Here is a 24,500-nt window from a genome sequence, read left to right on the forward strand (position 1 = left end):
TTCGTTGCCACGGCTATATGAACGACTTCTTAACTGTCTAATCACGATCGACCTGGATGCCATTCCGACCAATCTGATTGGTAAGTCTTGTCGCGTTAGAGGCGGGACTTGTCGGAGCCTCCATCACTTCCTGTGCCGCATCCTGTAAAGCTCTACGCTTCCTTCTGGAGTTCAACGCACAGTAGACCCGGCACTTCATTAAAGCAACTTCTGCGAATATATATATCACACTATTTATTTGTTTACCAAGTGTGAATTCAGCAGCTCAGAATGGAGACATCTGGGAACTCGAGTAAGAAGCAGAAACTGAGCAACGCGCCTGAGAGTTGGGTGAGTAACGTTAGCGGCTGTAAATTGAGGGATATATTGCATTGATAATATAGTACAGTTACAGTACCACACCTCGTGCAATGAATAATGCTGTTTTTGATTATGATGCATCTGACCCACACTATTTTAATTCATATTCTAAACGAAATCCAGAATAATCGTTGTATGAAACGTGTATGAAAAGGATGAATGCATAATCCTTTTATTTGTGCACATTTCTGGCATCACAAGCAATGTGTGTGTGTGTGTGTGTGTGTGTATATATATATATATATATATATATATATATATATATATATATATATATATATATATATTGTGCAATAGCCTATTAAATATATCAATCAATCATTAATAAAAAATTACCCTGTTTGTTGGACAATTACAAATTATATATATATATATATATATATATATATGTATATATGTGTGTATATATACACACACATACACACACACACACACACACACACAAAAAAATATATATAAGAAAAATATAAGTGGTCCGCTACTATGGTATAAACCAACATACCATGTAATTACCATCTGATACAGCCAATGTCTTTATTGAAGTGTTTCACTTCAGTCAATCAAACAGGAGGCCTTTGTTAAAGATGAGACAGATTAAATGAATCTGAATCTGCAATTTGCGCAGGGGATGCAAAGAGCCACCAATGTGACATACCAAGCCCATCATGTGAGCAGAAACAAGCGTGGACAAGTAGTCGGCACTAGAGGAGGATTTCGAGGATGCACGGTGTGGCTTACAGGTAGAACATGAATGACGTGATTCAATCTTCATGGTTGTGTGTGTGTGTCCAAAATGTTCAGTAAATATGAGCTCTGTTGTGCATCCTCAGGTTTGTCTGGTGCAGGTAAAACCACGGTCAGCATGGCTCTGGAGGAGTATCTGGTGTGTCATGGCATCCCCTGCTACACTATGGATGGAGATAACATCAGACAGGGCCTCAATAAGAACCTGGGCTTCAGCCCTGAGGACCGCGAGGAGAACATCCGCCGTATCGCGGAAGTGGCAAAACTGTTTGCTGACGCGGGGCTCGTGTGTATCGCCAGCTTCATTTCCCCATACAGCAGGGTGAGAAACATAGAGAGCTGCGTGTATAAAACTTATTAACCATGCCTGACATCAAATAATAGAAAAATCTGTTTATTGAACCTGTTTTATGTCATATTTGATACATCAGGCTTTTATGAACCATATAATTTGATATAGTGAGAATATGGTGCTCATGCATGAGGAGGAAAAAATACATCAACTTTGCAAACAGATCAAAAATATACAATTTGGTGCAAATGTTGTTATTTACATAGCTTGTAATGTAAATAAATGAGATTTTTATAGCAGCGTCACAACATAAAATGCATATAAATATCAGTTGTCACTTTCTATCTTCCAGTGTATCTCAGGAGGATTATATTTAAATTATTAGTTTTAAGATCAGAACTCTGTAGTTTTCATTGCAGGTGGTGAAATGTATAATGTAATGCAATATAATGATGATTGAGAGATGAATACATTTTGAAACAAACTAAAACTAAACAAACTAATTCCTCAATAGCCTGTTGTATCATAGTTGATACATTTTAACATGAGTTTTTAAAAAGTCCAGTGAATGTTAATCTTGATAGGAAAGTTATTCTTATGTTTACTCTATAAAATCATTGAAGATAAAAAGTATAAACTATTAATCAGACAGAAGGGATGTAGTGGATTGTGTGCAATCTAAAACAACAGGTTTTTCAGCAAAGTTTTAATCATTGTTGGTAATTTTAGGGTTAAAACATTTTGATTAATATTGTTTTGGCCCCAGGACCGGCTGAATGCCAGGAAGATCCATGAAGCTGCTGGTCTTCCGTTCTTTGAGGTGTTTGTAGATGCTCCTCTGGATGTGTGTGAGCAGAGAGATGTGAAGGGACTCTATAAGAGGGCTAGAGCTGGAGAAATCAGAGGTAAGACAATCGTTTTTTTTTTGCTTATCCAACTCAAATCATTTTAGTTTTTTTGTAGTCTGCTGCAAATGTCCACATGAAATACAATGGTTACCATTCCGATTCAAACTACACGCATTTACATTTTGTTTGGACTTCATCTCAGTTGCTGTCAGATTGTATTGAATGTTATTCTTTTTCTATTTGTATCTATTTGGACATATGAGTGTGTCCAAATACATGTATTTTCACTCACTTAAAAAAAAATGAGCCGAGCTAAAAATGGCAAAATATGGGCCCTGAGATGTTCTGAGGAACTCAAGGAGGATGAAATGTTTTGTCTGAGAAGAAAAACACCAGAAAAGCTTTTTGCAGAATGATGAAAGAGCGGAGCTTGTGGCCTTTTAGGTGCGCATAACACTTAATCTCGGGAAACACAATTGTGATATCAGCAGTGTGTACTTTTGAGAGTACTATCACACAACATACTCACAGTCGTGATAACCGAGTTGGTTGGCAATGCTACGCCACACATTCTTTCAAATCGTTGTCCTTGTAGTTTTTGTTAGTTTTGTCAAACGGGATTCGTCGACACACAAGCAATCAGAAGATCCGTCATTGTTGCTGTGACCTCACCTTTGTTTCCTTGTATGTGATTGGCTGAAGCCTTTTCTGTCGCCAGAAAAGAAAAAATCGACATCGAAGCAAAAAAATTTAAAGTCGTTTTTTCGCCGCAGCACATTCACGTTCGGTGTGGAAGCAATCATTACACAAACAGCTGATAAAAAAATAAAACCATCACACGAATTATTCGTGCGTCAAAATCGCGTCCAGTGTGAAAGGACCTTAAAGGTACAATATGTCGTTTTTTTGCTTTAAAAATAGCAAAAATCACTATATCTATGTTATATATATTTTTTTGTTGTGTACTTACATTATCCCGACTATTTCCAATAACTTTCAAATCAGGAGAAATTTGGAATTTAATTCGAAGTAACGTCCCGTTTCTTTATTTCCGTTTTGTCGCCGTCAATGGCGTCATATCCGCGTTGTCCCTGGTTTCCGCTCGTACTGCCATAGCAACCAGAGCCCTCTGATAGTAACCAAAGCGACAGACGTGGACAACTGTGTAGTTCGCAATGTCTATTTGCACGCTGTTGTTGTTTCGTTCAAACATTATGGACCATGGCAAGCAGACTTGCAACAGACAATGAGCAGCTCATTTACATAAAACTAATCAATGTTATATAGTTCAACAATGATAAAATGTTAGAATATGATCTGTATGTTATTCTAATGTTGATCTAGCTTACTGCTAGTCTCATACAGACAAACTAACGTTAACACATACATTTCAACACATTCAAATGCAGTTTAGTGTGCTAGTGTAATGTTAGACCAAGTGAAACAGCGCTGCGTTACCTCACAAGTTTAATTTGTCTAATAAACTGACCTGTGAGTAGTAATTCTGCACTTGCGTGTAGTTCGGTAGAATGAAATGTCCATATTCCTTTTATATCCGCGGGACTCGCGTCGCGTGTGGAGCTGATAGCTGTCTCTTAGCAATCCCGAACTGCTTCATATCACAGTCATGATAAAAACATTGATGTATTCACTCATCCATAAACATTATTAGATCGGTCGGCTTGACGTTGACGACAAGATCCATAATTTTTAGCAAATGTTGCGTCATCAAACTACGCCTTTGTTATTGTAAGAGGTTAGCGACCCCTAGCGGCGAAACAAATTACATACTGTACATTTAAGTTAAAGGTTTTTGAGGTTACACAAAACTTTTTGAGCAAACGAGAGGTGGTTCATCACAACCCTCTTGGTTTTCTCAAGAATCTGGATATCAGCTTCCTATGATTCTTGGAAAGCAGGTTTCTGGTAGGAAATGCACAAGGAGACACTTGACTCGCTCTTGACTAAATCTTTGACTCAGTGTTTCCTGTTGTTTTTGTTCAATTCAATTTTTATTGCTGTGGACCTGCAAATTCAGTAACGGCCAATCAGATGAAGAGTGACACAGGAAACACTGCTGTGAAAGTTGAAAGTTACTCACATTAATATGAAAGTTGCTAACATCTCGTGATGAGAATGAGTGATGTTTATAGCAGGAAGTGTCTTATCCTTCCAGCATTACTAAGGACTTCACTGTTTTTAGTCCCACTGAATGAAAAACTGTTTTCAAGAAGTGCATCCCAAGCATGTCTGTTTCTGCTGATGAATGTATTGGCGTTGTAATTTAACCGGTGACTCCTGTTGTCCTCAGGGTTCACAGGAATAGACTCTGAGTATGAGAAGCCAGAGGCCCCTGAACTGGTACTAAAGACCGATTCTTGCAGTGTGAACGAGTGCATCCAGCAGCTCCTGGACCTCCTGCAGGAGAGGGTAAGTTCTCTCCATTCATTCATCTGAATTCTGTTTGAAACTCTATTTGAGGGTTCGTAATCTAAATGTCTGATTGTTGCAAGCGGTAAAACATCTCTTGCTACAGAAGTTTTTCTCATTTACATGCACATGTATGTACTGATATCAATTGGAATATGGCAATATTACGATTATTATCAAGTCATGTAACTGCCACAGTCAGTTTTTGCTACCCCTGGAATATGCCTGTTTTATTTGGAAATCGGTTGCATGTAAATACCTTGTACAAAATCCACTGAAAGAAGATGTTAACTGTTTTGTATTTAAAAAAAGTATTTTATTCATGTGACGCAAAGCTGCTTTCCTTCAGAAATCATTCCAATATAATGATTTGGAGCTCAAGAAACATTTCTGATTATTATCAGGCTTGAAAAAAATTGTTGTGCTTAATATTTAGCTGGAAACCATGATAGTTTTTTTAGGATTCTTTGATGAATACATTTTTTTTATCACTTTTGATCAATTTGCTGTCCTTGCTGAATAAATGTACTAATTTCTGGAATGAAAATGACACAGATAAAACAAAAGTGTTGTATTATTATAAATACTTGCTCGACACTTTCCATTCCAAGGCGTTGTTTGTGAAAAACTAGTAATAAAACTGAGCATACTGAATTACCAATGGCAGCATCTTGAAACTCCCAGGAAATAACAGTGGGAATAGAAAACAATTATGTGTAGATCATCATATTTACAACATCCATATAAACAGGAATATTCCGATGCCTGAACACTTGTAATCGAAATAGAGTTTGTATGATAGAGTCATTGTCACATTAGATGATGGGGTTATTCATTTGCACCCTTGTTAAACTTTGGCATCCTTATTTCATGATTTAAGGCCAGTTTTTTAACACAGAAAATTGTGCAACTTTGCTTAAAGGGGTCATCGGATGCCCATTTTCCACAAGTTGGTATGATTCTTTAGGGTTTTCATGTTAAGTTTGTAACACAATTTGGTTAAAATTCCTCAATGGTTGTCTAAAACAACACACTTTTTATCACAGTTCACAGCGACCCGTTTCGGTGCATGTTTCTTTAAATGATAATGAGCAACTGCTCACCCCACCCCTCTCTTCCAGGGGGGGGGGGGGTGTCGACACAAGACACGAAAAGTGCTGCCTTGGCAGACAGTATACAAATGGCTGAGGGCGGAAATGTGCTAATACGGGACAGTCCGTCAGTGGTCGTGGGCGGAGCATGAGCAATATGACATCACATTGCTCAGAAAATCCAAATGGCTTAATTATTGAGTGTGTTTAGGCTTTTTGATTATAAAAAAAAAAGGAGCGAATGGATATTTTTCATTGTATGGTGCTTGTGTCTACACACTGCAAAGACACATTTACATGCAAACACCATATAAAAGTGAATTTAGCATCCGATGACCCCTTTAACATCTTATCTAGAGGCATTCATCATACTTTGATATAAATGACAGTGATGTCTCTGTGATGATGTCTTCACCTTCTGTAGGACATCGTGCCTGTGGACGCGTCCTATGAGGTCAAGGAGCTCTACGTGCCTGAGAACAAGCTGGACTTGGCCAAGGCTGATGCAGAGACTCTTCCAGCAGTGGAGATCACCAAGGTATCACTCCTCGACCAACTCAAATTCAGACACTGTTTGATCTATATTGGTTTTAAACAATCTAAAACATGTTTTTTTCAGTGCTTGTGCAGTTTGAAAGCTAACGTCTGTTGTCTGTTGGTGGGTTAGGTGGACATGCAGTGGGTTCAGGTGCTGGCTGAGGGCTGGGCCACTCCTCTGAACGGCTTCATGAGGGAGAGAGAGTTCCTACAGTGTCTTCACTTCAACTGTCTGCTCGATGGTAAACGCGTAATTTAACACTAACACCCTCTCATACTTTTAGGCTTGGATTTCTTTTTTATGTGCTGTGGTTTCTGAATGCAACACCAGATGGCGACATTAGACAGTGCAATGCACTTTTTTCCCACTGGCCGCTATTACATTCAGAAGTGATTTTAGAAATAATTTCCCTAATTTTTCTAGTTTATTTTTTGTAATACAGATTTAATTTAACATGTTTAGAAATATTTTGTACATTAATGAAAAATAAAGATCTTATAGGTACAGTACTTCTTCAAGCTCATAAAGGCATAGTTCACTCCAAAATAAAACAAAATCGTCATTTAGGCTACTCACCCTCATAGACTTTAGTTAATCTTTGATATTTTTAATGAAACCACGATTCACATGGATTTGTTTTACAACACATTTTTGGATCTTTAAAGTTTTGGTTACCTGGACTTTCAATGGAAAGACAGAAACTCCAGTTGCACTTTGTTTTACAATATGTGTACTTACTGTGTACTTACCTAAGAAAGTACTGATTAATATAAGGTAACTACATGGGTTGAGGTTAGGTTTAGGGGTAGGTTCAGGGTTAATACCTGGTTATTACCCAGTTATTGTAATAACTATAATAAGTATAAAGTATGTACATGATGGGGAACAGGACTGTAAAATAAAAATAAAGTGCTACTGAAACTCCTCAGGAAACTTATGGATTTGGTACAACATGAAGGTGAGTAAATAATGACAGGATTTTAATTTGTGAGTGAACTATGATGGACCACCAACATAAGGTGAACAGGCTATTACTAATAATCTAATATTTCAGTGTTTCTGGGTCAAGACAGGCAAACCTCTTAGAATAGGTGGCCTATCACAAAATAAACTGACTTTAAGCGAGGGAATCTTAAGGCTCTGCGAGTGGATTTTAAATGACAATTAGTGGTAGAAATAAAAGAGTTATTATAATTGTAATGGAGGGCTTTTGGTTTAGGTTGATCACATGCTTTCAAGGATGTTTGGGCTTTTTCGAAACAGGATCGTCTGAAATAAAAAGTCGGCATCCTTTTGATTACGAGAACAACAAATGTGTGAATGGCTTTTTAAACCACGACGTGTTCCTCGCATTTATACAACTGGGTAATTACAGCAATTTCCCACATCATGCTTGAGTTTCCAAAAAGTGTCAATTTAGTTTTACGACCTCGTAATGCTCTGCCGTGTGTTGTCTTGCCTAGTATTCAAATTTGTGTTTATGGTATGCGTTGACACTCACACACCTAAGATACAAAGTGGTCCTAGGAGACGTTTGACTTTGGATATGACAGAAATACGGCCAGAGAAAGTCGTTAGTTGTTCATGCATTACATCATCAGCGTCATTAGACTTGATTACTGTACATCACACCTTGTGTTATTATTTTGATCCTTACAATACGCCCAATTGGACTCTTGTTGGACCAGACTGGCGTCTTTACGTATATAACGGACAGCTTTGTGCATCTTACTGCCTGATACTAGTTTAATTTGGATTGAGCTGAAATGGGACACTCACAGGGCTCTTTCTTATGGAAAACAGCTGTTTCTGCTATGATGTCGGTGTGTTTTATTCCGAAAATGGATTTTAAAAGCTTCCCGCTCATATTGCTTTAATCAAGGTGAAGGACCTCTTACTTTCTTTGAAAACTCACCACTTTGACATCCAGAGATCTTTCCCTTATCTCGCCTCATAAATCCTTAACTGTTCCCCTTTAGCCCTTTCAAAGCTGTCAATTTCTCAAAGTCTCGGGTTGTTTGATGTATGTGCCGTGCGTCTGACCTCTGTTCGTAGGCGGGGTTATTAACCTGTCGGTGCCGGTGGTCCTCCCCGTCTCAAGCTCCGACAAAGAGCGTCTGGACGGCAGCACCGCGTTCGCGCTGGCCTACGGTGGACGGAGAGTCGCCATCCTGCGAAACCCAGAGTTCTACGAGCACCGCAAGGAAGAGCGTTGTTCCCGGCAGTGGGGCACCACTTGCAAGGATCATCCATACATCAAGGTCAGAGGTCAATTATGGACAAAAACCTGCATGTTTAGTAGATTGTGAACACTGTGTCCTAACTAGGCAGCGTGTCCGGCAACAAGAAAGCGGAAGATCTGCGTGACCCAACACAGTAACAGCCAATTAGAGGATATTTGATTGATTTTAATTTATTCTTTGTTCACACTGTCATAATTACTGTAATTACTGGATCAGCCTCAGAGCTGTTCACATCCTCGGAATTATGCTTTTCTATGGCAACACTGTTAACGCCAAAATGAATCTGTGTAACTTGATTAATTAGTAGACAAAACCACAATACAACACATTATGCATATGCGTTATTAATTAATTTATAGTTTATTTAGCCGGACATGAGATGGTTATTCCAACTCTGCCAGCAACTTTAAAATTCATTGTATCTCTGTCGTTTTGTCGTCTTTTATTATTAATAGATCAACAAAAGTTAAGTGTAGGAATTTTTCAAAAGAATTATGACAATATAACTCCATGACTACATTTTCCTGCTGAAGCCACTGCCATTTGGAGTGTTTCCGCATGATGTTGCAGGAGTTGGAGCGCTCAGAAAATTCAGTTTACAAGTAATTGTTACAAATTACAAAAGCAGTTATGTCATTTCAAGTTCTACGAGGACGTGAGTGCATTTTATAAGTCGGAATCTCGTAATTATGCTAATTCCGACATGGTGTGAATGCATTTATACAAACTATCTGGAGCTTGATTTTGGACCGATGAGATTTCTTATCTTATGTAAGCACTTGGAAAGGATTAACATTGCCCTGTATCTCATTTTTGTTGTCAGCTCCCTCCCTTTCTTTCTTTTCTGACTCACGAACCACCTGGAAAGTCCCGATTTATAAGCCTGCTGTGAATGAGAGCACTGTTTAGACTACATACATGTTAATATGAAAGCAGAATCACAGTGATTCAGCAGTATGATCCATTAACGCATCACTTTTCACCTGTCTGGCACCGGGCACCCTTTATGGGAACACATTGTCCGATGGTACAGGCGCAGAATTGTGTTGCTTCATTGCTATTTATGAATGTTCATGAGAAAATATAATAGCTTTTTCTTGGGTTCAGAACTAAATTTGATCATAAACTCACCTCAAACTGTACAGAAATTATAGCTCAAGACTAATGTATCCTCCTTATTAGGGATAGAATTAGTGAAAAAAGGACATTTCAGAAGGGACTTGATATTAAGGGACCACAATGATGTAGTTTTTCGCTGTAATTTTTTTTTTTTTCTGCAATTGTATTTAAAAGAGGAGATTTTCCACTTAAGTCCCATTTTTGGATATCTAGTGAGGAACAGCTGACCTGATGCTTTAATAGGCCCCTGTGCGGTCACGTTTCCAAGCTTTCCTTGGACTGCACTTTGACAGAAGACAGAGCCACGATGCCCTCTCACTAGGTCTGTGGAAACCGGGTCTCGCTCTCTCTCTGTCATCTTTGTTCAGTCCTCGCTTTAGTAATCTCTTTATTCTTTGACCTCCTTCATTTCACACATGTGTTTTAGTTGGATTTCTCGCCCTGCGTTCTATCCAAACAGTGTTTAGGCAAGTGGCGCTCTCCTCCCCTCCTTTCCCCTCACCTTCCTCTTACAAATCTCGCAGAGTAAATACTGAACAATTGTTTCCATCTGTAAGTAGGGATTGTGGGCTTAGGTGGACTTTAATGGCTCCGCTCTGCTCCAGCTCGCACTAATGGGCGCCAACGGAGAGCTTTCGGACTCTGGAATGGCCCCGTCTGTCTGCTCGCCTACGGTCACAAATAAACCCATCTCCAGACCCAAGAAAGAAATTGCACACATTGAAGTTTCTAGCAATCAGCTTTCGTTTTATTTACAGTGTTCTGTCGCTCAATGGCATTCTCGTAATGAAGTTTAGATTTATCACAGTCCATAAACAAGCCAAACAAAAAAAGATTGATTTTTTTTTTTAATTATACAAAAATATTTATATACATGTCCTCTTGAATATGCTGTTTTTAAAGTTACATTTACAGTTTAACTTTTAAAATTGTTGTAAATTGTAATATTGACTAATAGTATATTTAATTATGCATGCTCATTTACATCTATTTTTACATTTAATATTTAATAATAATAACACTTGACGTAGACATGACTAAATTAATGTGTGGCATTTTATTTCTAGTGTGCTTTATTTTATAGCACATAATTTAAATATATCATCCAGAATTTTATTATTGTTGCATCCCTAGAAAATAGCTTGCAAATTCCATATCTTATTGAAGTGATTGTACTTCAGTTTCTTCCATAAGTCCTGTCAAGGCTCGAGCTGGAACTACCGTCATGCCTGTTTTCATTTTACATGATCATTAATATCACTTACGCTGAAACCCCCCAAAACAAATGAGTCTGAACATCTGTTTGATTAATATTGTTCCAGAGTGCCCAAAATGGGAAAATTCGGTCTTATGAATGTGGAATATGTGATTATAAGTTCACAGAATAGTTCATCTCATTACTTCACTATGTCTGGTTTGTATGTTAAACTCCATCTGCTGAAGCACGTCAATCAGCGGGGCTGTAAAACCGGCCTCCATTATGTGTGGTAAATACTCTTTTCCTGTTTATTTCGGGTGTCAGTCTGACAGCTGAGTCCACATTGTGAGATTTGGTATGGGGGGGGGGGGATGTTAACCAGACTTGAGAGCATTAACTTAATTGCATTATCTATGTTTTTTCCCCTCATTGAAAGGGGTGCAGTGCTCAACCAGTGCTGAATTATTTTCTATGACAGCTAATCGAGTTGATTTACTGTAGATGTGATGTAGTGCCAACAGATCGCTCACTGAGTTTTTCCATAGCCATCCTCTGCAACATAAATTAAATAAACGGCTGCTACTGTTGCTATACTGTGGCCAGAAAATGACAGCCGCACATGCATTCAGTCTTCAAATGCAAACGCAATGCAACTTATGAAGCATTTTATTAACATTCACTGCTTTCAGGCCTCTCCAAGATTGCTTAATATGATCACATACTTGCACATAAAGTTCTCGAGCCACCAGTGCTGCTGTCAAGTCAAATCACTAGATGTAAGTCTTGTGAAATGGTATTCTCCATCCTAGCGGCCCCGAATCTGCTGCAAGCTGTGATATCCTCAGCATACTTTACTGCTTCTTAACCCTGGCCAAGTTAGCGGCTCAGCCAATGCCAGCGAAGACCTCCTGAAGGTAAAATATAAGTAAAAGCAGCCAAGAGTTCTAGCCTGATTTGATATGGTAGTCTTGTTTTTAAAAATGTTTAGAAATTCAAGCTAATAAACCAGAGTCTGTTGAGTACCAAATCTGGGAATGACATCTTGCTTTTAGAGCTTTCTAACTTAAGATTGTCAAATTTGTGCCTGGAAAGACCTATTTGGGTTTCTCAACGTTTGCATGGTTCATGCCATCAAATCTTTGAAATGAATACAAGAGTTTTCCTTGTTTTCAGAACCACCTGTCCCCAACTGTGATTGCCAATTTCAAAGAGTTTCTTCTGTGTTAGTGGACATTTTGTGACCAGAATATGCTACAATGTGAACATTCAGTCAGGGTTAGCTATATTAGACCACTTTCTTACCCCAAACCACCATGCTGAGATTTTAAGATTATATGTTCTTGCATGTATGGCTTTCAGAATCTGGAGGGATTCTTATATGTTCCTCAAGCCTCACAAAGAAAGAAAGAGAGTGATGAGGCCAGATGAGGTTGGAAGTTCATTGCTGTTGTTCCTGATGATCTTTCCTGTGGCAGATGGTGATGGAGAGCGGAGATTGGCTGGTCGGAGGTGATGTCCAGGTGCTGGATCGGATCTACTGGAACGACGGGCTGGATAGTTACAGGCTCACACCAACCGAACTCAAGCAGAAGTTTAAAGAGATGAACGCAGGTATGGAACAATACTCAGTAGTTGCTCCTTTTGAGCCAATTTTGACTAGTCTGTTGGGTGTTGCAAGTTGCCTTGCCCTCAAACTGTAAACACATTCATTTTCTAAAAACTATTACATTAGTTTTAATGCAAACAACTATTATGAATAAACAAGTCTTTATGGATTTTAAGTGTATTGCCATAGACTTGCATTGATCTGTATATTAACTTTGCTGCAATAAAATGATATTTATGGTTAAGAGATATTAAACACTCTTCTCTCATTGTTAGATGCTGTCTTTGCCTTCCAACTGCGGAACCCAGTGCATAATGGCCACGCGCTGCTCATGCAGGACACACAGCGACGTCTAATTGAACGTGGCTACCGCCGACCCGTGCTTCTGCTGCATCCGCTGGGAGGCTGGACCAAAGATGATGACGTGCCACTGGCCTGGCGCATGAAACAGCATGCAGCTGTGCTGGAGGAAGGGCTGCTTGATCCCAGCTCTACCATAGTGGCCATTTTCCCCTCACCGATGATGTACGCCGGCCCCACAGAGGTTAGTGTGGAATGAAAAGGGACCAAGAACAGCCCCCTGAGGCTTACCATTAAAATAATAATGTACGGTCAGCTGGTCATTATAATTTGTTCAGTTTTCTTGCTTTGAATGGAGACTCTTGATCATCTAGTCATCTATCGAAGATTTTATGCTCACCTTATATATTGCTATATACTAAAATCCCCCAAGACCATTTTTTCTGCAGTTGGTAGCTACTCGTTTTGTGACGCCGGATTCAATTTAACCTTGTAGCCTTTGAGATCTTCCTCAATATCCCATCCTTGGATACTTTAGGAATTGCTTGACATATGCAGTGTTTTAGAGAAAGAAGCTCTATCAAATGTGCTTTTTGCGAAGAACGATAATTAAAATAGCGTTTGCAGTCAATGAACTGTTGTATAAAAAGTTGGTGTTGAGGAAACTTGCGCAAGGCACATTCCTTCTTAAATTGTCGAGAGTACACTGGATTGGTGATCCGTTCCACCTAACCTGTGCTGGAGGCTGAAGACAACAGGGACAGTCTCTGCTTGCAGGCATCACGCATCTCTGGACTTTCCAGTAAGAATTGATTTGTGTCTCCTGAAGTGTTTAGAGGATAGTGGTGTCCCTCTATGATCCATTTGTACACACACACACACACACACACACACACACACATAACAAGGACAAACAGGGAGCTTTCTTCTGACAAAAATTGTTTCTGGTGTAGTGTTCCATGGCTATTTTGAAGTCTGTTGTTCTTTAATCATGTGGCCAGGGACATTAAACATTTTATTGGGAGCAGACAGAGTCTGTAAGACTAAAGCAGCCCACAGGAAGCAGTCGTTCGCCTCATTGAGTTATGAGAAGGAAGTAAGGGACATGCTGACTCCACAGAAAAGAATTAGCTTAGGAAGTGTAGGCCAGTTCTAATCATGTGTCCATCCAAATATGTTTTCACTTATTTCATGATGATACTTTTTGACATATTGTCGCTATCTCTGTGTCATTGAACAAAATGTCCATTTGTTTTACATAATTTTTGTACTCCCAAATTTAAGTGTAGGATTGTTCATCAAAAAAATGAAATCTGTCATCATTTACTCATGTTGTTCCAAACCTTTTTTCTTTCATTAACAACACAAAAGAAGTTTAGCACAGATTTTTTTTCTGTTGCTATCTGTTTGACCTTTCTAAAAACATACAGCAGTTTTGTCTGAGTAAAAGACCAAAATTTAAATTGGATGCTGAAAATCTTCCTGTCGTGGGCACTCTCAAATCTCATTCGCATGCATTTGGTTACAAGACATGCGAGAACCAATTGACGTCAAACCCGTTTTATTCATATTCAAATGGACACAAATGTGAATGACATTTGAGAGCTATAGCAGAGGGGAAGATTTCAACTGAATTATGGTTCAAATTTCAGCCTAACAAAAATATTTTATGGTTTCAGAAGACTTAGAATATGGTGTGCACATTGTATGGAGTTCTTTTATGATATTTTATGGTGCTTGTTTTTGTCTTTTTGGATATCAGCAACCCTAGTCCTCATTCACTTTCATTGTTCACACTGCTCTTTTCCAAACATTCTCACTTAATTTGTGTTCCACAGAATAAAGAACGTGAACTGTTTGAACTAACACTCTAATTGATTAGCTTTAAAGTGAAAATATAATAAATCTGAACTGTTTCCAACAGGTCCAGTGGCACTGCAGGGCCCGAATGGTGGCCGGGGCCAACTTTTACATAGTGGGCCGTGACCCTGCAGGAATGCCTCATCCGGACACAGGTAAAGACCTCTACGAGCCCTCCCACGGAGCTAAAGTTCTCACCATGGCCCCTGGACTCATATCGCTGGAAATTGTGCCTTTCAAAGTGGCAGCCTACAATAAAGTCAAGAAGGCCATGGATTTTTATGACCCCAAAAAGTAAGTTTATGTATTTTGCCCCATTTAATTTGTCTTCCTTTTTGTAAACACAAAGTAACTACACAAAATGAGTAAGTCGAGTGTCTTTAAGGATCAAATCTTATCAAGTTCGAGACTTGGACATATTGACGTGGCGTTAAACTGAAAACATGAATTTACTTCGTATACATACTCAAACAGTCTATCATCTTGAGTTGAACTTCCCTGCATGTCAGGCTTCCTCGATTCCTAAACGTGTTGCCAAGAATAACAGGAAATGTTTTGTTGTTGTGTGCTTTTACCAAATTCTATGGCTTTGCTCCATTCTTTGAAGTCATTTAAGAAGTGGAGATCTGCCATTATTCCTCTGGCGCTGTGCAAATGCTGCGGAAGATGACTAACGAAAATCATGCATTTTCGCGGCGTCTCGTCTTGCAATTAATAGCGCCCGCCGCTATCGAGTTAACAGGCATTTCAGTCGTCCCTGATGAAGACCATGCAGCATGTCAACATGCAGCAAAACTGACTGGAAGAACTGGGGACTTTTAATGTTGAATGATCTTTATGCAAATGCACATCCCACACAGAGTTTAAAGGAGTAGGTTACCAAACTTTTTAAAAAAAAATTGTATCAATTACTCACCCTCAGGTCATTCCAAAACCATATGTGGCTATTTGTTCCATGGAAAAACAACAGCAACAAAAAAATAGAGCTTTAAATAGATCTTTCATCTGTCAAGCTCCATAAAGGGCAAAAAAAAAAAAAAAAAAGGAAATATTCCATACAAATGTTATTGAATATTCAATTGGAATACTAAAAAATAAAAAGAATTTTAACATTTGTAATATTCATTATTCAATATATATAATGGATATTCTGTGAAACATCATCTTTTGTGTTTCACGCGTGTTTGGAATGACACGTTGTTTTTGGACTGTTCCTCTGTTTATATCACGTTCCATAATTATAACTACCTTCATTATGATTAAGTATTGAGATTGTTGCTTACCTTGATATGTAAAGTCAAGTGTCATGGTGACAGTGGAGCTGGAGGTTGCTGGCATCACTTCCCTCCTCCATCCCAGCAATCGTTTGGAGGGGGTTGGGGTGGCAGACTCGCACTCCGTCTGAGTTTCAAAGAGCCCCGGTTGGCGCCTTAGTAAATTTATGGCGTTCCGTCTGCTCCTTGAGCAGGGTGTTGGGCCTGGCCAAATTTGAGACGAATATGGATGCTGAGCCTAATTGCCAGCCATCCCCCTTAAAGTCCTCCTCTAAAACGGCTCAAATCAGTCCAAGCTGTTTCTCATTTAAATGCATATTAACGGTTCTCTATGGAGTCAGGGTTTATGTGTTCCACCCCTTCACCCCATTGAAGTGACTACCAGGTGGAATGGTGATAATATTCCATAAACCATCAGTTGTGGGTCCATCCAGTAGTAGGATGCATCATATTTGCATCTTACTATTGGGTGATTGCTAAGGTGTTCTGGCTGCTTGCTAGGGCATTGCTCGGCAGGAATTTGGGTGGTTACTAGGGTGTTGCTAGCCAGTCACTAGGATGTTCTGGATGCTTGTTAGGGCATTGCTAGGGTGTTTTATGTGGTTATTAGTGCGTTTGGTATGTGGTTTTGTATTCTGAATACTTGCTAAGGGCGTTTTCACACCTGAAAGTCCGCACCAAGGTCCGAACCAAAGTTCATGTTTTGATGCATTGTATACATCCGGTTAGTTTTGGTTTGGTTTCACATTGCAATTATGTGAGCCCACTAAAGAACTTTACATGACGTACCTGCGTCCTGTCGTCATCATCTATGTGGGCTGCATCTTGACATTGATTGGTTTGTAAACGGACGCGCATCTGACTTCAGCGTGTTGTCAATTCGGCGAGTAACTTTGACAAGAATGAATGAACAGACGCATATCATTGGCACTATACTTTTATTATTATGGCATTACTCCCTGCAGCACCAACTATACTCGAGGCTAGTTCAAATTCGCCAAATGAACGTCCTCGTGTGTGCGAACATTTTATCGTCGCCGGCAGGACGTGTGTGTGTGTGTCTGCACATAAATATTCTTCCTCAGTTGTTTAGGCTATGCGGGAACTACCGGAACTTCCTGTAAATGGTCTGAAAGTCCGAACCATTCAGAAAATGCTTTCACACTAGAAACGAACCAAACCTTTGTTCAGTTTGATCCGGACCGAGACTACCTCTTTTCGACGGACCAAATTTCGTCTGTTTGATCCGGACCGTGGTCCGGGGGAGGTTTCACACCTGTAATTTTGATTCGGATCAAACAAAAAAATCCAACGCGGACCAAGCAAGATAGGTGTGAAAGGGCCCTAAGTTATTGCTAGCTAGTTGCTAGGGTGCTTTTAGGTGGTTACTAGGATGTTCCTAAGAGGTTGCCAGGGTGTTCTGGATGTTTGCTAGGATGTTGGTTACTGGTGCTCTCGGATGTTGCTATTATACCCTAAAAAAAAAAAAGACAGTAAAAAATGTTATATTGTGAAATATTATTACATATTACACGGCTCTGTGGAATACTTGATTCTGATTGGTCAATCGCACCATCCACGATAACGATAACAACCGTTCAAAACCGATAACACAGGCTCATCTGAGTAACTGAAGTCAGTGCTTTACGCTTGTTAGAAACAGGGTTTTTTTGCATTCGGTGAGCTAATAAAATAACAAAACTCAGTCAATTCAATATTTAGTGTACAGTTATTTAATGATGTCATCCGGTATCGCAGACTGGCTCTCTCTTGAATGCCATTTTGCAACGATTGTTGTACACTGTAATGGATAATAATAAGATAACAAACAGGTATGATTTTTAAACGATTTCATCTCAAATCAATATCTCTAATCCCCATAATTATTTATGAGGTGAAATGCCGTGTAATATGTGGTATGACTGTACCGTATCCCTTAAATGTCCGTCTAGTTTGAACTTGCCACGTTAAAGAGCTAATCAAATATTTCAACTCAAGTCAAATTTTGTGTCTAATTATTTACTTATGTGGCAAGTAGCCGTGTAATAAGCGGGATAATGTACATTTATCCCTTACTTAATTTAACTAACTTTTCTATTTGAATATATTATGTCTCTCTCTCTCTCTCTCTCTCTCTCGTTCATGCTGCTTAATATTTTTTTGGAAACCGTGATACTTTTTTTCAGGATTCTTTGATGAATGGAAAGTTAGACCTAATATTAGGGTCAGGGGTTTGTTCAAATGCACTATTCAGTGTTATAAACCTGTATAAAATGCTTCACTTGTCTAGACTGAAAAGCCTTTCTGAATGACAGCGTTCGTTTAATGAACGTGATTACGACGCAGTGCAACAGTGTACGTTTATAAATTCATTGCGCTGTGTGAGTTTGTTTTCACAAGGTCTGCGTCTTAATTGAAGAACAACTAATCCGTAACAAATAAACCCTATCCGTAGGAGCCATCGAGGATTGTATTTAGACTAGCGTTCGAGTTGTATTCGTGCTGTTGGAGACTAATTAGCTCTATTTATCAGACGTTTTGCGCTCTGTTTATTTTCGAAGCATTTGTTTAAATGAAAACGTGTAGCAGAGAGTTTGGATTTAATGACATCGGTCTGAAGTTTAGATTTCTGTTTCTTGCAAATTTATTTTTGTCTAGAAGTAAAGCCAGCCTGTTTACCTCGTCGTCTTTGCACCGTTGAAAGGAATTACATGGCTTAAAGAGCCACTTGAGAGAACATCTTTTATCATAGAGCTCTTAGTACATCACATCGTTCCCTCCAGAGCGAAACGTCCCGAACAAAGGAGCAGTGTACAACACCTAGTTATTATCTCTGACGCAAGCCCTGAGATTATGTTTCTTTTTCATTTTCTTATCACATTGGGTACCACACTGTCCCTTTTCTGTGCACATCTTAAAATTCCCTCCGCCGTCTCGTTTTACCCAGACACCAGGACTATGACTTCATCTCAGGAACCCGCATGAGGAGGATGGCTCGCGAGGGCCAGAACCCTCCGGAAGGCTTCATGGCATCCAAAGCCTGGAATGTTCTCAAGGAATACTACCAGTCTTTGGAGAAGGCCTAAGCAGTTTTCCAGGCGTGCCGGCTGAAGTGGAAGCAATTCTGTTACGTGGAAAGGAGGAAGAGGAGGAAATCATGGTTTGTAAAAAAAAAAACACAAACACAAACGTTGGGACCACCCAAAGGACTTCTTGAACTGTTTTGGATGTTGTTCCTCATTAAATCACTGTCGGTTTCATGGTTCTGAGTCTTATGGCAGCATTTTTATATGTTCAGTTTGAAAAAAAAAAGAAAGAATACGAATCAGCTTGTGAAAGGTACATTTTAAGTATACAATACAATACGAAAATGTTTTATTAGTAAATTATTCCATCTATATTCTTGTACTCTCCCTAGAACTGTTACAATTGGATGAAAGACGTGTAATTTGAAAATTGCCCTACTTGCCTTAAGCTTTTATTGAAACGGTTACATTTAAAGTATTATTCTGGCTTTAATGCACATTAAACTCTATCAACAGCATTTATGGCATACTGTCAAGTACAGTAGAAAGTCATTTCCTCATGTTTTTTTTTTTAAACAGCAAAAACAGAGGTTGCAAAGTTAGTAAAGCTAATAAGTTTTGCACACGTTCTCAATGACATGATATCAAAACACAGAGGAAACAAATTGAAATTATTTTGTGGTAATCAATATTATGCTACAAATTCTGTCAAAAGAGTTTAAAGTATTGAACCGTGAACAATCCTTTAAGCCAGACTGTGTGCCTGGATGTCTGTGGCCCTCTTTTAGTTGTTTTTAGTTGATATAATTTGGAGAAAAAAACTGTCGTTTAATTAATGGTCTGCAAATATTTGTGGTGACAACAGTCTGTTCTTCGTGTACAATTAGGCAACATTTTGTTCTGAAATCTGGACAATTGTTTCTTGCTTGCAAAGCAGCCAAACATAAATTTCACATATTTAAATCTGTGACGTCTGTCCTTTGAAAGTTACTAGCATAACTTTAATAGAATTTGTTTAGTCAGCAACATTTCTAACCATAGTGTTTCGATATTTCTTTGTTTTGAATGTAGTGTTTTGTTAAGCAAAATAGTATAGGTATAGGTGCATTTTCTAAACTTTTTTTTTTTGTGTGTGTGTTTATTGTATTAGAATAGAAATTATCATATCCTTCAGTTTGCAATTCATAGTTGTCCTGTTTATTTTTTAACAGTATTGTCCTTTACTCAGTGTTTTTAATAAAGCATTCCACCCCCCCCCCCAAAAAAACGTAATTTATTAATAAAAAATCTGCACTCTGACACAAAATCAAAGGTTACAATAATCCGAACACATTTGAAAATGTTGTTTTCGTTTAAAAGCGCTCTCCGTCCACACTAGCATTTCAAGCGTTCTCCAAAAGGTTCTCATCCATCATGAAATGTCGGAAGACGCTTAAATCAACTTTACTGTAACGTAATAAAAGCTCACTGAGTTGATACAGAGATCGAGAGACCAGACATGATAAAGTTCTCACGCTGTTCTTCTGACACGATCGCTATATTAGCAAATTATCCCACCACTTACTGGTGCGTTCGGGTCGCACTCAATTGCCACTCCGAGTTTTGGTATGAAACCAAAAGCGTCTTCAAAAAAGCCATCTCAGTGTGGACGGAAGGCCAAACCTTAGAGAAAAAGATGCTCTTTCAAAATGTATCTGGATTCATAGACAAAGACATGAAACCATCTCTGATCATAATGTACTTTTCCCCCAGTTCCCGCAGTTAAACAGTGCCGTGTGCAGCTGCCGTACAAGGTCAATGAAATATATCAGAAAATACACACAAGCCCAGCTGGCCTCCAGATGCAGTCGTGCTCCTGTGAAAGTGGGACACCTAGGGTTAATCCAGACTCTTTCAGGAATATCCTGCATGTCCTTTGATTCCAGCTCAGAGATGAAATGTCCAAATGTGCCAGCCGTCATGTTTCCCTCTGCCAGATCTTGTTCGATCTCTCAACTGCGTCGAGCGGGGCTTTCACCATGACTGAATAGCACTTCAATATGAACATGAACAGTGTCCTAGTTACTTTTTCCCTCTTTATCAGTTTACCTATGTTCTAATAAGTCCACTTGATTTAATCATTTCAGTCGAGATACAAAATGTGCCAGAAATAATTCAATATGATATACACCCAATTTATCTCTGTTCTACACGGTTCATTCAGTCTCGTAACGTAAATGATGTTTGTAAATACCAACTGCTTTTTTTCCTTCAGCTAACTCAGGCTTTATTGATACTGACAGACAGGGAAGCAGCTCTCGGTAGCACCTGGTTCTTGTCTTTGCCGCTCTCGGCCCGTTTGACCTCCCCTCCAGTGCTGAAAATGCAAACCACCATAAAGGTAAACGCATCAAGTCATGTGGAAATCATTACAATATCCTTAACTCATAGAGACAGATGAGTTAGTGCAGTTGTTTTTGAAAGGTGATGGGGAAAGAATTATTGTGGTACAAATGTTTGTTGTTGTTCTTGACAGACGTCTTTGTTAGGACATCCAAGTGTTTTCCTGACAAATAACATATATTGTAGTTTATTTCCAAGTGTACAGACTCTTGGACCGTTTTGCTGAGACAGTTCATGTCTTTGAAAAGGTATGACTTGCTTAAATACCTGATACCTTTCCACAAATAGGGTACTTTACTGTAAAATGTTGATTTTGGGCTTTTTTTTCTGCTCATATCTGTCTTGACCTTCGTTACTGTATCTGACAATTTAAAGGAGTCATAATGTTGTTTTAACTTTGGTACCCAATGCTCTATTATAGTCTTTCAGGCACTTCTAAAAAAGAAAAGTGGAAAAAAAATCACCACAGAGCCCCTCAGACCCTTATTTCTAAAGGCATTATTGTCTCGCGAGATCTGATGCGATGTTTTGGCTGTCGTGGACGGTCATTATAATAATGCAAATGAGGGGCGCGTTGATTGGTTGCAGGAAGGAGGGGGGTTGACACCGCAGGTAACTTCAGCATCATTACAAACTGACATGGCGCAAGTTGTCAGAACCCGACCCGGCCGCGACATATGGGATTCAACCGTACATGTTTGAGCCGGACTCTGAACCAGAGCTGGAAAGGGAAGATGTAGAGTTGTTGGATGCACGTCTACATCAAGATGTCTCTGAATGGTAAAGACAATCATTTTGACTGAGACATACATTAACATCAGTTCGAGCAAAAACGTGTGTTGCTATTTTCTCCCACATAAATTTACCTTTTATTTAATGTAGATTACATTAACGGAGATGTAGTTTTTTTTTTTTATCAGCTTACAGTGGTTTTGAGATTTTTACTATCATGTGGTGTTTTTGCCTTGTTTCACGTTGTGGTTATTTAGACATTCAATATGTTTCTTCTTTAGACATGCAACGTGATGTTATACTTGCATTTAAACAGTTTTAGCCACTGAGCATGGACTCCTGTACCGTCACTACTGTAGCTGCTAGTGTAAAACAAAGTGGAAAGATGTGGCTAGCATTCGTAGAGTCCATTCCCCGTGTTTACCTCGAAGGTAACGTTACATACAATAGCCGCATTAGCTGTTAGCTGCTATTTGTTAACCACAGTAGAGCAATAAAAACACAGTCTTACTTTTTCAATTTCTGGCAAGTCCCTGATGGTTGGGATGGCACCTTTTCCCAAACGGAGCTTCGAGGCCAAGTTCGCCTGATACTGCCCCAAATTTGTAAATGATTCCGGTGTAAAATGTTTAACACACACACCTAACGATACGCCACTTGAAAGAGTTGTTGGGACAGCGTCATTAAAAATGAATTTCCTCCACTGTTCCCTGATAGTTTCGTCCGTTTTTGGTAGATAAAACACATTTGCATGTTGTTTGTGGCAGTCACCCACAGAGCATCTCAAGTGTAGGCTACACTCGGTTTCTCCATCTTTCTCGAGTCGACTAAACTGAATCTGAGGGGGAGAGGGGCGGGCTTCCCGCGGCATAGGTTTGCGGTGTCCATATTTGGTATATCCTCCCCCGTCTTGACGTCAAGAGGGGGAAGAAATCAAAATCTCGTTTTTTCGTGCGCGTGCACGTGGCCTATTTTACAAACCCCGAGGTAAACAAACGCTTCACTTTTAAATATCGGCTTCCCGGCCAGTGTACAATCATTATGCAATCATAACATACATTGATTCTCGTGGAAAAGTGAAATTTCTACATTATGACTCCTTTAAAACGTCATGAATTTTACATTATCTATTGAATTGATATCAAGTTCATTAGAGAACGAAAATTATGACTAATTATTATCCCAAAAAAAAAAGAAAAAGGCATGCAACCACATGACTTTCCAACTTAAAAAAGACAATCATTAAATCTCAATTTTTACACAAATTTTAGTGTTGACTGCAGTTGTCAAGCTCAACCATACAACACTGTCAATTTTTTTTTTATTTTTTTTTATTCATCTCATATTTCATTTCATTTGATACAATATAGTATTGTTTGGTGCTTTAGCAATGCAATGGTCATGGGTTCGACTCCTAGGGAATGCATGAACTGACTTTTTTTTTTTTTTAAGTATACTTTCAGTGTAATGTATGGAAGCTTGTTTCCGCCACAAAAAAAAAAAAAAAAAAGATAATTGCGACTTTTTATCTCACAATTGCGAGTTTACATCTCGCAATTCTGACTTTATTTCTCAGAATTGCGAGATATAAAGTCAGAATTGCGTAAAATAAAGTCGCAATTGCGTGTTTTAAAGTCAGAATTGCGAGATATAGAGTCAGAATTGCGTGAAATAAAGTCACAATTGCGTGTTATAAAGTCAGAATTGTGACTATTTTTCTCGCAATTGCGACTTTATATCTCAGAATTCTGACTTTATATTACGCAATTGGGAGATATAAAGTCAGAATTGCATGATATAAAGTCGCAACTGCGTGTTATAAAGTCAGAATTGTGAGATATAAACTATTCTAAGGTAAAAAAAAAAATAAAATCCGTCTTTTTTTTCCCCCTTAGAATTGGACTTTATATCTCACAATTCTGAGAAAAGATGTCAGAATTGCGAGATATAAACTCGCAATTATGTGTTATAAAGTCAGAATTGCGTGATATAAAGTCAGAATTCTGAGATATAAAGTCAGAATTCTGAGATATAAAGTCGCAATTGCGAGAAAAAAAGTCAGAATTCTGACTTTATAAGACGCAATTGCGACTTTATATCTCGCAATTCTGACTTTATATCTCAGAATTCTGACTTTATATCTCAGAATTCTGACTTTATATCTCAGAATTCTGACTTTATATCTCAGAATTCTGACTTTATTTCACGCAATTCTGACTTTATATCTCGCAATTCTGAGAAATAAAGTCAGAATTGCGAGATGTAAACTCGCAATTGTGAGATAAAAAGTCGCAATTATCTTTTAAAATGTTTTATTCAGTGGCGGAAACAAGCTTCCATAGTAATGTGAGTTGCTTCAAAAATATTTTATTTTAATTTTTAATTAATTAATTAATTAACTTTTTTTTTTTTTTTTTTACACCTGCAATTTTATATGTAAAAGATTTTGGAACAAGA

The 24,500-nt window shown here is 38.6% G+C and overlaps 1 protein-coding gene across 1 annotated transcript; it reads left to right on the top strand.

Moving 5' to 3' along the window:
* Positions 1-129: 129 nt before the first annotated feature.
* papss1 (3'-phosphoadenosine 5'-phosphosulfate synthase 1) lies at positions 130-20,127 on the top strand. The gene is made up of 12 exons (XM_084402069.1): positions 130-330; positions 986-1,100; positions 1,191-1,426; positions 2,163-2,301; positions 4,556-4,674; positions 6,190-6,303; positions 6,433-6,544; positions 8,359-8,564; positions 12,339-12,474; positions 12,745-13,013; positions 14,694-14,923; positions 18,851-20,127. The coding sequence occupies exons 1-12, from the start codon at positions 271-273 to the stop codon at positions 18,987-18,989; spliced, it is 1,875 nt and encodes a 624-aa protein (XP_084258195.1). The 5' UTR covers positions 130-270; the 3' UTR covers positions 18,990-20,127.
* Positions 20,128-24,500: the final 4,373 nt, after the last annotated feature.

This window comes from Rutilus rutilus (genome assembly GCF_951802725.1).
Source record: "Rutilus rutilus genome assembly, chromosome: 2".
NCBI lineage: Eukaryota > Metazoa > Chordata > Actinopteri > Cypriniformes > Leuciscidae > Rutilus > Rutilus rutilus.

What these genes read in the sequence shown, in the direction of transcription:
- papss1 (XM_084402069.1), top strand. Translation starts at nt 271, where the DNA reads ATGGAGACATCTGGGAACTCGAGTAAGAAGCAGAAACTGAGCAACGCG. An exon ending in ATGCACGGTGTGGCTTACAG is followed by an intron (nt 1,101 to 1,190) that starts GTAGAACATGAA and finishes GTGCATCCTCAG; the next exon opens with GTTTGTCTGGTGCAGGTAAA. An exon ending in AGGATCATCCATACATCAAG is followed by an intron (nt 8,565 to 12,338) that starts GTCAGAGGTCAA and finishes TTCCTGTGGCAG; the next exon opens with ATGGTGATGGAGAGCGGAGA.